Source organism: Chionomys nivalis, chromosome 8, assembly GCF_950005125.1.
Source record: "Chionomys nivalis chromosome 8, mChiNiv1.1, whole genome shotgun sequence".
Lineage (NCBI taxonomy): Eukaryota > Metazoa > Chordata > Mammalia > Rodentia > Cricetidae > Chionomys > Chionomys nivalis.
Genome location: NC_080093.1, coordinates 65,522,648 through 65,539,303, shown reverse-complemented (window position 1 = coordinate 65,539,303; position 16,656 = coordinate 65,522,648). Strand labels below are relative to the sequence as shown.

The 16,656-nt window shown below is 41.3% G+C and overlaps 1 protein-coding gene across 1 annotated transcript in view; it reads left to right on the top strand.

The window, feature by feature from the left end:
- Acadsb (acyl-CoA dehydrogenase short/branched chain) overlaps window positions 1–16,656 on the top strand; it is a 47,567-nt gene that overhangs the window by 9,330 nt on the left and 21,581 nt on the right. The window contains exons 2-3 of the mRNA XM_057778143.1: window positions 12,433–12,592; window positions 13,795–13,895. Of these exons, the coding sequence (XP_057634126.1) occupies window positions 12,433–12,592; window positions 13,795–13,895 (261 nt within the window). The remainder of the gene's footprint in view (window positions 1–12,432; window positions 12,593–13,794; window positions 13,896–16,656) is intronic.

Sequence of the window (16,656 nt, the reverse complement as noted above, 5' to 3'; positions counted from 1 at the left end):
GTTTTAAAATTTACTTATTAAAGCCTATGTTTCTGTTACAGGACAGACAAGTGTGTCTGTCTTGGGTCATTTTATTTATTTAATTAATTTATTTATTTATTATGTTTACAATATTTTGTCTGTGTGTATGCCTGCAGCCAGAAGAGGGCACCAGACCCCATTACAGATGGTTGTGAGCCACCATGTCGTTGCTGGGAATTGAACTCAGGACCTTTGGAAGAACAGGCAATGCTCTTAACCTCTGAGCCATCTCTCCAGCCCTTAGGTCATCTTCTGCCTTCCAAATTACCCATCATCAGTATGTAGATTCCATCGTGGACTTCCTGTCTTAAGCTGCCTGGAGGGAAAAAGATCTTACCCATCATTGATTAGACTCTATTCATAAGGGATTAAGGGAGAATACATAGCTAGACGCCCTGCACCTCTGAACTAACTTTCCATTGAGAGAGTTCACAAGTAATTAGATAATCTTAGGCAAGCAGATAATGCTTTGCAATCAACATGTTCCTATGGCTATAATACCTCCTAATAAAGGATGACCTAAATGGGATGGTCTTTTTAAGTTGGTCTAGGATATCTTTAGCAGTTTTAGCTGCATCAAAATCCAAATTTGTCTTATTAAATGTATCAAATCTAAGGACTCATTAGCATTATGTCAAAATTTTCTCAGATAAGCTCCAACCATTTTCTAACCAGTAACATCTCCATAGTGAACTGAAGTAGTTACAAACATTATTAGGTCAATACTATAATTCCACATACCGCACCAGACAGTCAGGCAATCACCGAGCTTCATTCTACTCCTGTGAAAAAATACAAACATGCCTTCGACTCCATATTAAAACAGCATCGGGTCCTTTCCATAATCCAGTGCAAAGGTTGCTCTGGTGCCACCATGCCAAAATCTGTCTTCATGGTGGCATCCACATTCAAGAAATTTAGAGTAAAAAGGGCATGATTTAAGGCAGTATGTGGTGACTGAGGGTATAACTCCCCTTTTTTATCTTTTGAAGTTGTGTTTTCAAGGAGCCATGGGCATGCTCCCTCCACAGTTTGTTGTCCTTGAGGATTATAGGAATGCCTATTTTATATTCACTATTCCACTGGAAACAAAAGTGTTGAAATGCTTTACTAATATATCCAGATCCATTATCTATTTTTATAATTTTAGGAATTCCCATACATGAAAAACATTTTAAGCAATGAGTTATCGCGTGCTTAGTGGCTTCTTCAGTTTGTGCAGTGGCCATTAAGAAACCTGAATATGTATCTATTGCCAAATGCACATATCTTAGTTTGCCAAATTCTGCAATATGAGAAACATCTATTTGCCATAAATGATTAGGAAGCAGACCTCAAGGATTTACTCCAAAATGAGGCACAGGTAAATATTATGGGCATCCATCACATTGCTTAACAATCTGATGAGCAATTTCTGTTGTTAAACCAAATTGTTTTCTTAAACTTTTACCATTTTGATGATGTAAAGCATGTGTCACTGAGCAAGCTCGAGATAAAGCAATCAATTGAGTAAATTTTTCAGCTAAAACATTCTGTTCAGGCAGTGGATGAGGAATGTGCCCTAATATGACCCACGAAGCATGGCAATTTTCTTTGATGGATGGCATTTTGAATTTCTGGAATAGTATTCTATCCTATTACTAGTTTCAATGCAGGGGACAGTCTCAATGACCTGAAGAACTCTAAAAATGTAATGACTGTCAGTATGTAAATTAAATTCATTCTCTGCAAAAAGCTGAAATACCATAGCAACAGCTCATAGCTCAACTATTTGAGCTGAGACCAGATCTGTTTGTACTACATATACTTTACCATCAGCAACATATGCTATTTTTCCATTAGAAGAACCATCTGTAAAAATTAACATAGCAAGCATCCTTTAAAGAATCTTCCATTACAGTTTTTTTTTTTTTTTTTTTTTTTTTTTTTTTTGGTTTTTTGAGACAGGGTTTCTCTGTGGTTTTGGAGCCTGTCCTGGAACTAGCTCTTGTAGACCAGGCTGGTCTCGAACTCACAGAGATCCGCCTGTCTCTGCCTCCCGAGTGCTGGGATTAAAAGCGTGCGCCACCACCGCCCGGCTTCCATTACAGTTTTAAGAAAAATAAAGGAATGTGTTTGTGCAAAGTGCAGTAATTGATCAGCTAGAAAGTATTTATCAATTTGATCTAAAAATGGAACAAACGCAATTGCCCAAGAATCATTATTTTTTTTTAAATATTTATTTATTTATTATGCATACAATATTCTGTCTGTGTGTATGTCTGCAGGCTAGAAGAGGGCACCAGACCCCATTACAGATGGTTGTGAGCCACCATGTGGTTGCCGGGAATTGAACTCAGGACCTTTGGAAGAGCAGGCAATGCTCTTAACCACTGAGCCATCTCTCCAGCCCCAAGAATCATTATTTTGAAATAACAACCAACCTGTTGCTTAGGATAAGGAACATTGATCACATTAGGTTCTCTACCAAAATATCGCCTAGATTCTGGCTTTTCTGTACCAAACAAGCTACTGCTTCAAAATAAGGGTTTAATACCTTAGCTAGTGAAACAGAAAGATGTAGCCATAAAAGAGGACCACTTTGCCGTGATGCTGCCATAGGAGTAAGTCTTAGGCAAAGCATATGCTTGCCAAGGTTGGTCATAATTGATATAATGTACTTGCTGGTTCTGTATTGCACTTTGAGAATGGTGGCAGCTGCACCACACCACCAGTTTGGGGAAGGGAGCAGGAAGTTTGAACTATTTACAAACTCTAATACTTGTCTGCACTTGTTGCTGCTGCACCCGGTTCTCCTGGCTTTCAAAATACACCCAAGTAAATTTACAGACAGCTGACTACTATTTCCTATCTACAAATTTTATTTACAATTTTTTACTCCCGAGATAAACTCCCCGTACTTCCATGTTTACCATTTATCCGAGTGTTCACTTTTCACTTCTACCCCTGCAGAAGTCTTTATTCCTCTGCCATGTCTATCACATTACCTTCCTTATCCAAGCCCCACGTCCAAAGTGCCGCCTGCCTCCAGGCAACATCAGCCATGCTTACAGGGAAACGTGAAGATTAAGAAAGAGACAGAGACAACTGATAGAGCTGGGAGGACAGCCAGAAAATACTGAGATTTGCTCTGTGTTGATTTCTCATAGGCTTTAAATGGAAGGAGGGGCAAGACAAAAGGCTTCTTTATCAAGAACAAAGAACAAAGTAGTTACTTTCTTAATACCCAAAACATCCTGTTAGTAGCCACACCTTATGTCAAACCTCCTGTTGTAGAACCTTAAAGGAGCAAGAATCTGTCTGAATTCTCTAACCTAGGGGATCCACTTCTGTGGGTTCCCACAGAGGACACCAGCTGACACTTTTGCAAGTTGATTTCTGCTGGTTGTTTGTAAACATTTGATTTGATGTTATCTGTCTGCTGTTGCTATTTGTTCTATTACTTAGAAACCTTACCCAGCCTGTATTCTGCTTTGTCCAAGACTCTCTTGTAGCACAAATAATAAAAATCCAGAGACAGATATTGGGGTTGAAGCTGAAGATTAGAAAAGCAAAACTGTCAACCATTAAAGAGACCTTTTACCTCTACCAATGCTCAGACCAAAGGGGCAGTCCTTAGACTGCCAAACCTCAGACTCCACACTCCACTGAGCTCCTGTCACTTCCCCTTATATTCCTCTCTCTGCTCAGCCATATCGCTCTTGTCTCCACCTCCCTAGTGCTGAGATTAAAGGCATATTATCCCAAGTGTTGGGATCACCTTTGTGTGAGCTCTGTTTCTCTTTTAGACAAATTCAGTCTCACCCACAGTGGCCTTGAACTAACAGAGGTCCTTCCGCGCCTCTCTCCTCTCTCTCTCTTTCTCTCTCTCTCTGGATTTTCTAGACAGGGTTTCTCTGTAGCTTTGGAGCCTATCCTAGAACTAGGCTGTAGATCCGCCTGCCTCTGCCTCCTGAGTGCTGGGATTAAAGGCGTGCACCACAACCACCCAGCTGCCTCTGTCTCTTGAGTCCTGGGATTAATGGTGTGTGTGACAACTCCCTGGCCTGTATGGCTAACTAGTTTGGCTGCTTCGCTCTCTGATCTATAGGTTGAACCCCAATATCTGTGTCTGGGTTTTTATTATTTGTGCTATACTTTCTCACTCTGGAATTCTAGCTGACTGTTTTAAGGCTCTTTCTGGTAGGTACTTGTAAGCGACCTGATTGGATGACATTACCTTTTGTTTGCTTTCTCAGTTGGAGTACGCCAGTGTCTCTATTGGATATTGTGGATGTCCTGTTTGATATTGTTTTGGTCTCTAACTCTTTGTCTGTGACTCAGCGTTTATTCTTTTACCTTTTGCTTGCAATCTACTTAATTACTCACTCATTCAAAGCTAAAAGTACAACTATAGATTATTCTCTGAACTGTGCAAAACAACTGCCTACTGCCAATAGTCTATTTGATAACCTGGCCCTCCACACAGTTATCAGTGGGCCAGTGGGGCAGAGTTAAGATAATGGGATACTTCATTATATTCTCAGTATGGTTTACAATTTAAAAGTGTACATGTTTATTTCTGCAGTTTATCCATTTAATATTTTCAGACCGCAGATCACAAGAGTGTGGAAAACAAAACTGCAGATAAAGGAAGAGTGAGGTCGTTGAGAATGGTTTTTAGGGGAGATGAATGGACCCAAGGATATTCAGTGGTCTGGGGTGAAATATATCTGAGCTCCAAGTCACACACCAGTCTTATCCTGCAGTTAATCTTCCTTATTTGATAAAGGCTTTTGGGGGGGGGGGGGTTGAGGCACTCACCATTCTCTAGAGGAACTAACCTTAATCAGATGAGGCAGCCTCTCTGACCTTCTGGAGAAAGGAACCAGATAGAGGCAGGGGAATCAGTTATTGGGAAATGTTTCAAAAAATAAACCAGTTAATTTAGTTTAATTATTTGTAAGTTTAAAAAATTCAAGAAATGGTCCTTAAATGTTATATTGAATGTTTTACCTAAAACCTATTTCTAGCCTTTTATATGCACATTAAGAAGTTCCAACAGAGGCTGCAGAGATGACTCAGCAGTTAAAAGCACTTATTGCTCTTGCAGAGGACCAGGGTTCTGTTCCCAGGGTCCAGCTACCAGTAACTTCAAGGCATCTGACTCCCTCTTCTGGCTGACATGGGGTCCTATAAGCACATGGTGCAGATAAACTCATGCAGGCTTGCACATCTATGCATAAATAAAACTAAATACAATTTTTGGAGAATAAGTTTTAACATTAAAATTTTTATCAAGTATTCTTAGCAAAAGAGTCGAAACTAATGTAACTGACACAAAACCCACTTTTGCTAAGATTTATTCTCAAAGAAATAAACAGTATTAAAGAAACCCTACACCTCCATCCTGCCCTCATAGTAACTCCAGAGCTGATATGTACACTTCCAGTCCATGTCTTTAAACATGTAGCCTGTCTGTGCTTTAAGGTACACATAAATGTTGTCATGCTGAACTTACAGTTTTGCAGATTATATTTTTCCTCAGTATTTTTAAATTGTATCATGTTGATATATAGGTTCCTGGTTTGCCTTGATGCTTATGAAATCTTGTATTGAATCAATATACCACAAAATTTAGCCATTCCTTCATTAATATTTAATTGACTTTTTAATTGTTTACTTTTGCTGACTTCACTGCATCCTTTGTATGTGTGTGCTTGTGCCTATGACTAAAGTAGAAGAATTGTGTCTTACTATAAATATGGCATCTTAGTCTTCTCATAATGCTATAAAAGAGTACCAGAGAGAGGGGCAATTTAGAAAGATCAGACATTTATCCTTTTATAGTTCTGAAGTCTGATCAGTCCCAAAGCAACACTTCAACAGATTAGATTGCCTGTGGCTTTCCTTGCTGGGAACGACTGTGACCTCCCGTGACTGACTGACTCAGAAGGCAAGTGAGTGGAATATTCTTTAAAGCCACTTTTGTAAGGGTAGTATGGCTTAGATATAAAATACCCCACAGGCTTACGTGTTTGAACACTTGGTCTTCACCTGGTGATGCTGCTTTGAGAAGTTGTAGATCCTTTAGGAGTTGGAGATCAGTTGGAAGAAGTAGGTCTCTAGGGGTGGCCTGGAAACACGTAGCCTTGCCTGCTTCCTGATCCATCAAAATGTAAGCAAAGTTCCATGTTTCTGTCACTATACCCTCAAGCCACTCCCACTAGCACATCTTTGCTGCTGTCATGGACGATATCTTCAGACAGTGAGCCAAACAAAATAAATACTTTCTATTGCTTCATGACGGGTATTTAGTAACAATGATGAAAAAAGTAACCAATACAAATAGATTTGATTCCATTTACAAGAGGGGAGCCTTTTGGCCTCATTTCCTCTAAGGGACCCCACACCTTAATACCACCATATAGCCATTAAGTTTTAATTCATTTGCATTTTAATAAGGCCTTTTTTTCCAAGACAGGGTTTGTTTCTCTGTGTAACATCCTTAGGTGTCCTGGAGGCTGCTGGGTATTCCAGGCTGGCCTCGAACTCACAGATATCCATCTGCCCCTGCCTCCCTAGTGCTGGGATTAAAGGCCACATTTTAATAAGTTTTAAAAGTTTTAATACTTGTATTTGGAAAGTGCTCACTCAAGAAAACTGGGTGAAGGGTAGTGAAAAAGAGCTTTTCACAACTCGTTTGTAAGGCATTCCAGACAAAGCTTTGTAAAAGAGAAAGGAACATTGCCCCTCAGCAGCATAAAAAGTTTTTTTTTTTTCTAAAGAAGAACAAAATAGCCGGGCGGTGGTGGCACACGCCTTTAAACCCAGCACTCAGGAGGGACCAAGAGCTAGTTCCAGGACAGGCTCCAAAGCTACAGAGAAGCCCTGTCTTGAAAAGCCAAAGAAGGAGGAGGAGGAGGAGGAGGAGGAGGAGGAGGAGGAGGAGGAGGAGGAGGAGGAGGAGGAGGAGGAGGAGGAAGAGGAAGAGGAAGAAGAAGAAGAAGAAGAAGAAGAAGAAGAAGAAGAAGAAGAAGAAGAAGAAGAAGAAGAAGAAGAAGAAGAAGAAGAAGAAGAAGAAAGAATGCTTCCAGTTGTTGGGACCAGCTGACCTATTGAAGGAGCCTGAAAGGGAGTGAGAATTGAGAAAAGATGAGATTAGGCACAGAAGATAAGAGTCACTGCAGCAGCCAGGAGTTTATTTCTCCTTGTCCTTTTATACCCAAAGCAAAAGGGGCGGGCAAAAGACTTCCTTACCATGAAACAAGGAACAAATAATTGCAGTTACTTCCTTAATTCTCAAAACATCTAGTACTTGTGCCCTTAGTCAAACTTCTTGTTATCTGGCCTTGAGAAACCAAACTTCTAGTGTCCACACCTTCGGCCAAACAGCCTGTTATTTGAGCTTGGCAAGCTAGAACCCTCCAACCTTGAGTCAAGATGGAAATAGAGTCACTGCGGTCTCCCAAATCCAGTATTGTGAAATAAATGCTTGCAAAGGTCAACATGGGATCTCAGCTAGATAATGAGGTCATGACATCAGGAGAGATTGGAGGAAAAAGTAGATTTGTTGATAGGTTTGAACATCTGGTGACATGCCAGAACAAGTTTAGCACCATATTTTATCAGGAGAGCCGGGCACAGATATTGAGGCTGTGGTCAGAGTACTGAATGCCATCTCAGAACAGATGCACAATAACTTCGTGTGAAAATATGAGAAGAGGTCATGACCAGAATGTCACTCGAGCTGGACTCTGGACTGAAATTTCCTAAGTTTTGGGTAGGTGTTGGGCAGAAAGAATATTTGTGATGTAGACCCATTAAATACATAAGGACAGTTGTCCAATAGGGCAGGAACAAGGGTCAAGGGTAGAAAGGGTACCTTTTTTTTTTTTTTTTTTTTGGTTTTTCGAGACAGGGTTTCTCTGTGGCTTTGGAGCCTGTCCTGGAACTCCCTTTGTAGCCCAGGCTGGCCTCGAACTCCCAGAGAGCCACCTGTCTCTGCCTCCCGAGTGCTGGGATTAAAGGCGTGTGCCACCACCGCCCGGCGAAAGGGTACCTTTGATAGCTTTCCTGAGTCTGAGGGGAAAGGGTCTCCCTTCTTTGTCCTGTCCCCCAAAAGATGGCGCTGTAACATTCTCAAGTTTTAGGGTGAATTTCAGGCCCTTCCTCCTTTCTCTAGGAAGGGGGACTGTGAAAGAACAGTTTCATGAGGAAGGCAAATTACCCTGCATCTAGGAAAGGGGGGAAGTGGCTTCAGCATCAGGAAAAGCAGACTTTGCTCATGCGCGCTTTCCTCATCCTCAAGTGATGGATGCAGGTGCACTTCTGGGTCTGTCTCAGAGAGGGAGGAGCCAGGTGGCAGGCAGGGCGGAAGACAACGGCTAGAGGGATTTATAGCAAAATGCAAGAAAGCGTATTGAGATTTCTCCTTTTGTCTGACTGAGTCTATGCAGGCCAACAGGACTTCTGCAATGTGTTCTTCGCCTTTTCTGAGCTATCAGTGCGCTTGGATGGGAAGCACTCTAGGAACATTAAGAACAACACTTCATTATGCTAAAGCTAGTGGAAAGGGAGTTCTAACTAACACAAAAATTCTAACAACAAGAATAATAACGGATTTACCAGCACCATCTACAGCCAGGCATTTTTGGCTTTTCAGCACCTTGAGTGAAGCATATGTGCCAGGGTAGTGAAAGTTTATAGACCTTAACTCAAAATGTTTAAAATGCATAAAATAAAAAATACAGCGTTATAAAGGAAATCAATTATAATGAAACAGTTATAAAATGTCTTCATGTGATTGAGCAGTGTGTGCTTTTTAAATACAGCCTAGCGGTCATTTTTTTCCTCCAGCGGTCATTCTTATTAGAAGGTAATTTTGCGTAGTGATGAACAAAAATATATTTCAAGATATTGGCACTAAATCAGTGTGATATGAAAATGGCTGTGATTTCTTTGGGCCAAGTCACATATACTGCTAGTATTACCAAAATGTGTTGCCCACATTCATAATTTTTTAAATGCTGTATTTTTGTTAGAAGTTAATGAAATAAAGATGTCATTCCCCACCTCTATCCAGGTTCATGGACTTGATCCTTCTAGCCATAGTACTTCAGAGCTCTCTGGTCAGTTGAGTAGAAACAGATTGGACTGGAGCTAAGGAAAGATTTGGAAAGACATAAATAACCATTATTCCATTCAAGTAACAATTGCTGCTCTGTGCAAAGAAAAAAAAATGTGATGATGTGGTACAATGGGTTATAGCTGCGAAAAATCATTTTGATGGAGTGGATACCAAAATTGCAATGACTGTGGTCAATGCCAAAGCATAGGGGCATTAGAAAAATCAACAGTGAAATTCTGGTTGAACAGTTCAAGGCAAGAGGAGGACAAATTTCCTTTTCTTTATTATCAACTACCAAGAGGCGTAAGTAAGTAATCTCTCTTGATGGTCTGGCTAGAAATGGATTCCATTCACAGCATTGAGTCTTCGTACTTTATGGGGAGCATCTTCAGTAACCTGCCCCATACCATTTTGAACTTTTTAAAAGTTCATTTGCCTCTGTTATCTCCTCTGAATCTGAAGTAATTGTTATGGGTTGAACTGGCATGTGCTCTGTCAGCAATATTGAGACTAAGGGGCTCACAATTGTGTCAGCAGGAAACATAGGTATTATCGTAAGACCCACTGACTTCTCAAGTTTCTCAGCAGTGGGCTTTCTTTTAAAGATCAACTCAGGTACAAAGGTGATATATTGACTAAGAGACAGAAAGAATTCTGTAGTGGGCTTAGTGAAGTAAATAACCTCCCCTAGAAATGAGAAATGTAGCCCAGTGTAGTGCAGGTTTTGAAATGGATAGGCAAGTTTCACAGGCAGTTTATGGAGGTAGTTGGCTCATTCTTTCATTCTTTGGACTATATATCGAGGGCACAATCCAAGACTCCATCACCAGCACTGAGCAAAATTGCCCCTGTATTTATTTCTCTTGCACTTTCATATTTCTACTTCTCCCCATCTTTTCTTCTTGCCTTGAGCCAGCTGCTACCACTTGCCCCTGTCAGCAGCGTTCCTTCCCAGCTGGAGACCCTTTGTGCTTCTCATTTCCTTTTCTCTTTACTTCCTATCTCATCAAGAGATACCTGTTTTGGTTAGGGCTTTTATTGCTGTGAAGAGACACCATGACCATGGCAACTCTTATAAGAAAAACATTTAATTGGGGTGATTCGCTTACAGTTTCAGAGGTTCCGTCCTTTATCATCATGATGGGGAGCAGGCAGATGTGGTGCTGGAGGAGTAGCCGAGACTCCTACATCTTGCAGGCAACAGGAAGCAGACTGAGGCACTGGGTGGTATCCTGAGCATAGGAAACAGGAAACCTCAAAGCCCATCCCCACAGTGACACACTTCCTCCAACAAGGCCACACCTTCTAATAGTGCCACTCTCTATGAGATTATGCTAATTACATGTTAGCAATGGCAGCTAACAGTTGGTATTCTTACCACCGTCTCTAATGGCACTGCCACCACACTGCTATATTCTAAGTAGTGTGATAGAAGTAGTCATGAATATTTATTGAGCTCCTACTAAATGATAATACAGTGATAAACCTTTTGCATAGATTGTTTTATTAATCCTCACAAGACTCCATGAAATTATCTGCATTTTACAGGCATAGAAACTAAGATTCTAAGAGATTTTAACTGAGGCATTAAAAAGCATCACTTGTACTCCTCTGTCTTACTCACCCTTCCATTGCTGTGCAGAGACACCATGACCAAGACAACTCTTATAAAAGAAGGCATTTAATTCAGGGGTTGCTTGTAGTTTCAGAGGCTTAGTCCATTGTTTGTCGTCATGGCAGGCAGGCACACAAGCAGGCAGGCAGATAGGAAGGTAGGTGTGGTGTTGGATAAGTATCTGAGAGTTACTTCCTGATCTGCAAGCAGAAAGAGGAAGCCTGGGCCTGACATAGATTTTTGGAACCTCAATGCCCACTCCAAGTGGCACACTTATTCCAACAAGGCCATATCTTCTAATCTTGCAATCAGTTTCACTCCCTGGTGACTAAGCATGCAAGCATATGAGCCTATGAGAAACATTCTGACTCTAAGCACCACACCCTCCAAAAAACAATGAAATCACTTGCCAAAATTACATATCTATCACATGTCCAGTGTTAGGATTTAAGCCTAGTTCCTTTGTACTCCAAAGCCTCTTTCCTTAGTTCTTATAACTGCATTGTCTCCCTATCTTAACAGTGGTCAGTCGTAGACAGCAGAAGTATTGTATTCCTATCCAAGAACTTAGTGAAATGATAAATGTGCTTAGAGAATTAGTTCCGTCTAAAAACCTGTTTCCTTGGTGGCTAAAATTTATCTAGGCCCAGAGAGATGGTTCAGTATTAAGAACCGGTATTGGAAGCCTGGTGTAGTGGCACACACCTTTCATCCCAGGAGGTAGAGGTAGGGGGATCTCTGTGAGTTTTGAGGCCAGCCTGATCTGCATAGAGTTCCAGGACAGCTGGAGCTATACATAGAGACCCTGGGGAGGGGAAGGGAGGGAGACAGACAGACAGACAGACAGACAGAGAGCTGTTCTGCTTTTTCAGGCCCACAGCTGCCTGTAACTCCAGCTCCAGGGCATCAGACGCCTCTGTCCTTGATGGGCACTGGCCCTCCTGTACTCACACCTACACACAGACCACACACATACACAGAGTTAAAAATAAAAATAAATCTTTACTTTTTAAAGATTTTATTTATTTTATTTAATGTGTATGCGTGCTCTATCTGCATGTATTCCTTTATGACAGAAGTGGACTGGAGACATGGCTCAGCGGTTGAGAGCACTGGCTACTCTTCTAGAAGTCCTGCGTTTAATTCGCAGCAACTACATGTTAGCTCACAACCATCTGTGGTGGGTTCTGATACCCTCTTTTGTCATAAAAATAATCTTTAATTAGAGAACTTATTTAGAGAACTTAATTAGCTCATTACTGGATAAAGGAGATAGCATACAGTAGTCAACTAATTGGTGTTTAAAGGACAGTGAGTTTTAAAATGTACTAAATTAAGCTCTCTTATTTTGGAATTTAGCTGTGGGATATAAAAATAAGTGATGGGACTGGAGCAATGATGGCCCAGTGGTTGAGAGTGCTCGTGGTTCTTGCAGAGGACCCAGTGTGGTTCCCAGCACCTATATCATGTGACTCATAACCATCTAAGTCTCCCGATCCAGGGGCCCCAGTGCCCTCTTTACTTGCACCGGCACAGAAGTGGTATAAATAAACTCACACTGATAGAAACACACATACATATAAGTAAATCTTAAGAATGCATGATAAAGTTACTCCCCAAGAAACTAATGTTCAAATTGCTTCCTTCTCTGTGTGTGTCCCTTCTTCAATCGGGGCTGTTCCTAAAGCTAAGGAGAAACTTCCCAGCTTGCTTGTCTTCTTGGAAAAGCCCTCCTCGCGTCCTAAAATCCTCACAGCCAGAAGCTCTGCTTGGTGTAAGGAATCATGCACTGCCCTTCGCACCTCTACAGACACTTACTGATGAGGAAATGATGATGAAAGAAACAGGTCAGTAAACTTCCCAGCTTCATCCTGCCACCCCTCTGTTGGAGCTGGGCCTACAGTGTGAAGCCAGACAGAAGATGACGTTGATCTGTTGATCTGCGTTGTTGTTGTTCTGTTTGGGGGGCTTAAAGGGAATTTGTTTTGTTTATCTTTGAGATGGGATCTTGCTGTGTTGCCTGTGCTGCTGTCAAGGGCTCTAGTAACCTTGTCTCAGCCTCCAAATAAGCTGGATTTAGAGTCATGAGAATGAAGTGTTTCATATAATTTTTTGATAAAAGGTAGTACACAGTAATATAAAAACAGCAGCAGAGTAAAAGGCTAGGTTACAACTTAAGGCTTCCCCATCTCTGTTCCCTGATTCTCTAGTTCTTTCTAGAAGCTGCTTCCTTTCAGTCTCTTATTTAGCCTTGGAGAGAGGACATGATGCTAACCATCCCACAGTGCACAGGGCAAGCATCTCCACAATGAGAGCTTGCCCGCCCTCCCTACTCCGGAGCATTCTTAGTACTGAGGGAGAGAAACTTTCCTGTGTGTGGCCATGCAGCTTCTAAAAGGTCCACATTAGATGGGATGTGCTGGTGGAGTAGGGAGACAATAGATGCCTGGCGTGGTGGTGCGTGCCTTTAACCCCAGCATCCCAAAGTCAGAAACTAGCAGATCTTTGTGAGTTTAAGACCAGCCTGGTCTCATAGGGAGTTTCGGACCAACGAGAACTACAGTGAAATTCTGTCTCAAAAAGTGTAATAATAAAAAGAGTAAGAGGAGGAGAAAAACAGAGAGGAGGTTGAATGTGTGTCTTGTGGTTGCCCTGTGTAATAGAATAAAGTGATAGGGAGAGCTCCTGGGCGGAGACGGACAGAAGACTCGAGACCTTTCCAGAAGGAGTAGATGAGTTTACATCAGTTTCCTTTGGGGAGATGAAGTAAAACTCCAGGATAGGAGAATAAGGCTTTCGCTTTTCATTTTATACCTTCCATATTGTTTATGTTTCTTGCTCCAAAGGGGATAGGGAAGTGCTTTTTTCTGTATTTAAAGAAGGAAGTTGTAGTTTCTATTCTGAAAGACTAAAATGGTCATGTGTATTTTAATTTATTGGTTAAAAAGTAGAAGTTTATCAAAAACTGTTAATGAACTATTTCTTTCTTAAAGATATCCATCTTATCTACTTAAGCATAGACTTATCAACAATTCTTTTTCCTTCACAGTTAAGAAATTTGCACAGGAACAAATTGCTCCTTTGGTTTCAACTATGGATGAAAATTCAAAAATGGATAAATCGGTGATACAAGGATTATTTCAACAAGGGGTATATGTTTCATAATTCTCATTTCAAACTTTTTATTTGAATTTTTTCATATGATATATTTTTATCATATTCTTTTCCCTCCCCCTACCAGGTCTTCCCCCACCTCCCTACCCACCCAACTTCATGTTCTTTCCCTCTCAAAAAAAAAAAAAAAGACAAAAATTACCCATACAAAGCCAAAAGCACACAAATAACATGGACTACATTTTGCGTTGGCCAACTACTTTTAAATACATTCAAAAATATATGCAGACTTTTTTGTTTGTTTGTTTGTTTTTTTTTTTTTTTGTTTTTCGAGACAGGGTTTCTCTGTGGCTTTGGAGCCTGTCCTGGAACTAGCTCTGTAGACCAGGCTGGTCTCGAACTCACAGAGATCCGCCTGCCTCTGCCTCCCAAGTTCTGGGATTAAAGGCGTGCGCCACCATCGCCCGGCATATGCAGACTTTTTAATTGAGAGGTCATGATGAACAAAGTGAATTCCTCACTCCTAGACAAAATTATCTGTGTTTCTTTTCAGTTAAGGTCTTAGTTGATTTTATACAGTTAAAGATGTTTAACTGAAATGAGAGTTTAAATTGCAAATGCTCTTAAAGAAGTCCACTAGCATCTGGTGGAGTAGAGATGTGGGACACTCCTAACTCAACATTCTACAGTGCACAGGGCAACAAAGAACTAGCTAGTTCCTTCGAACAGTACACATTATAGACAATATGTGTGGTTTCTTGTGTGTATGGCAGTCTTAAAGCAGAGCAATGTTAAATCTTAAACTTGATATCTGAGTTCCACATTAACCAGATTTCCAGCTCTGAAATTCTTATAGCCCTTCTGTGAGAGTATGGCATATAAAATAGATTAAAGTAGAATTAATCTGGCTGTGAGTAGAGTGTTATCAGTGTGGGAACTCCGTGGAAGAACGTCTTAAAAGTCACCATACTGAGCCGGGCGATGGTAAATGCTTTTAATCCCAGCACTCAGGAGGCAGAGGCAGGTGGATCTCTCTAAATTAAAGTCCAGCCTGGTCTACAGAGCAAGTTCCAGGACAACCAGAGCTGTTACACAGAGAAAGTCTGTCTCGAAAAAACAAAACAATCACCATACTCATTCCCGGTGTCTCCCTTCTCTAGGTGCTAATGAATTTTTTTTAATACTAAGGATGTGCCAGAACTAGTCACTGATACTCAGCACCACCCTCCGTGTCTTGTCTGTCACCTTATTGAAAAGTGGCTTTGGGTCATAATTTTTTTTTTTAGCCTTATGATTTCATTTCTTCTTGTTTTAATGGATCAGCTTTTGACGATTTTCCTAACTTTCTGTTATCAATGAAACACTTAGAAAACTGGAATCTTATGTGGAGACACAGTGGTTACATACACAGAAGTCTAGAGTGTAAGACAAAGAGCCTATGGGGTTATCTTCCAGCTCAGTTCTGCCGTCACTGACGGACTCCATCCCCACCCCCAGCCTCTGTGGGACGTCCTTTGGTGGTGTCACGGCTTGAAAATGGCTCTCCTGGCCGGGCAGTGGTGGCGCATGCCTTTAATCCCAGCACTCGGGAGGCAGAGGCAGGCGGATCTCTGTGAGTTCGAGACCAGCCTGGTCTACAAGAGCTAGTTCCAGGACAGGCTCCAAAACCACAGAGAAACCCTGTCTCGAAAAACCAAAAAAAAAAAAAAAAAAAAGAAAATGGCTCTCCTGCCCTAGTAATCCTTATCTATATTCATGGCCACGCGCGCTCACTGTCCCACCTCCGTAAACGGCTCTTACTGTAGCTCACCTGCCTCCTAACTCTGTAGTCCAGTGTTAGTTACCGGTCACATATTCCCAGTTAAAGCGGACTGGTGACTTTTACGGAGAAGCAGTAGTGCTAACAATTGCTCACGAGGAGAAGTCTCTTCCAGTTCTCTCACGCTGCACTTTTCATCCTTCATGGTTCTGCCTTCATGTCAGCTACAGCATCAGCCTAACATGAAACACACAGCCTAATGATACATACAGCCGTAGCCCTAACTTAGCCGTGCTGTTCTAAGAGAACCGAGAGAGAAAGGGAACATCACCCCTTCAGCTACCAGATGTGGGTCTTGAGCCACTGGTATGTGTCGTCGTGTTCCTTTCCTAAAATAAGGACAATTAAACCTAGAGCAGCACTAAGGACATTCCATGTCCCAGACTTAGACATTAAGATCAAATGGCCACCTATTGGGAAGCCTTGACCAACATTTAGTCTGTGTATCAGCACCTATGATTTCTTGGGTGTGTCACTCAGACACTACCAAATGTTGTCTGCTCACCATCTTGGACTTGCTGAAGTGGCCCCTTATGGATGGTCATGCAGTCATTGTTTCTACTGAAAGGGTCAAGGTCAAGTCAAAAGGCCTGCTTAGAAGACACTATGTCAACGACAGCTATAGACATGTCCACTGGGAGCTGGCTACTCTCATGCATTTGCTTGTTCCATCAAATCAGTATACAGGGGCCTGTATTGAAATACCAAAATATCTTGTGCATTCCTTAGTTTCCTTATCCCATTCTTTTATGCTTCAAGGTATTTTGTGTCTTTTTTTTGTTATCACAGGCCCAAAGTGGGGGTGGGGGAGCATCTCTAGCTTAAACTTCATCCTTCTCAAAAAAAAGCAAACAAAAAACTAGTGTTTTTAATAAACTATTGTTTATAGCAAAATAGCTATGTCAAATTAAAATATCCATAAAATTTTAAAACTCAGAATATATGTGATGGGCTGTGGATGTAGCTTGGAAGGTGGTG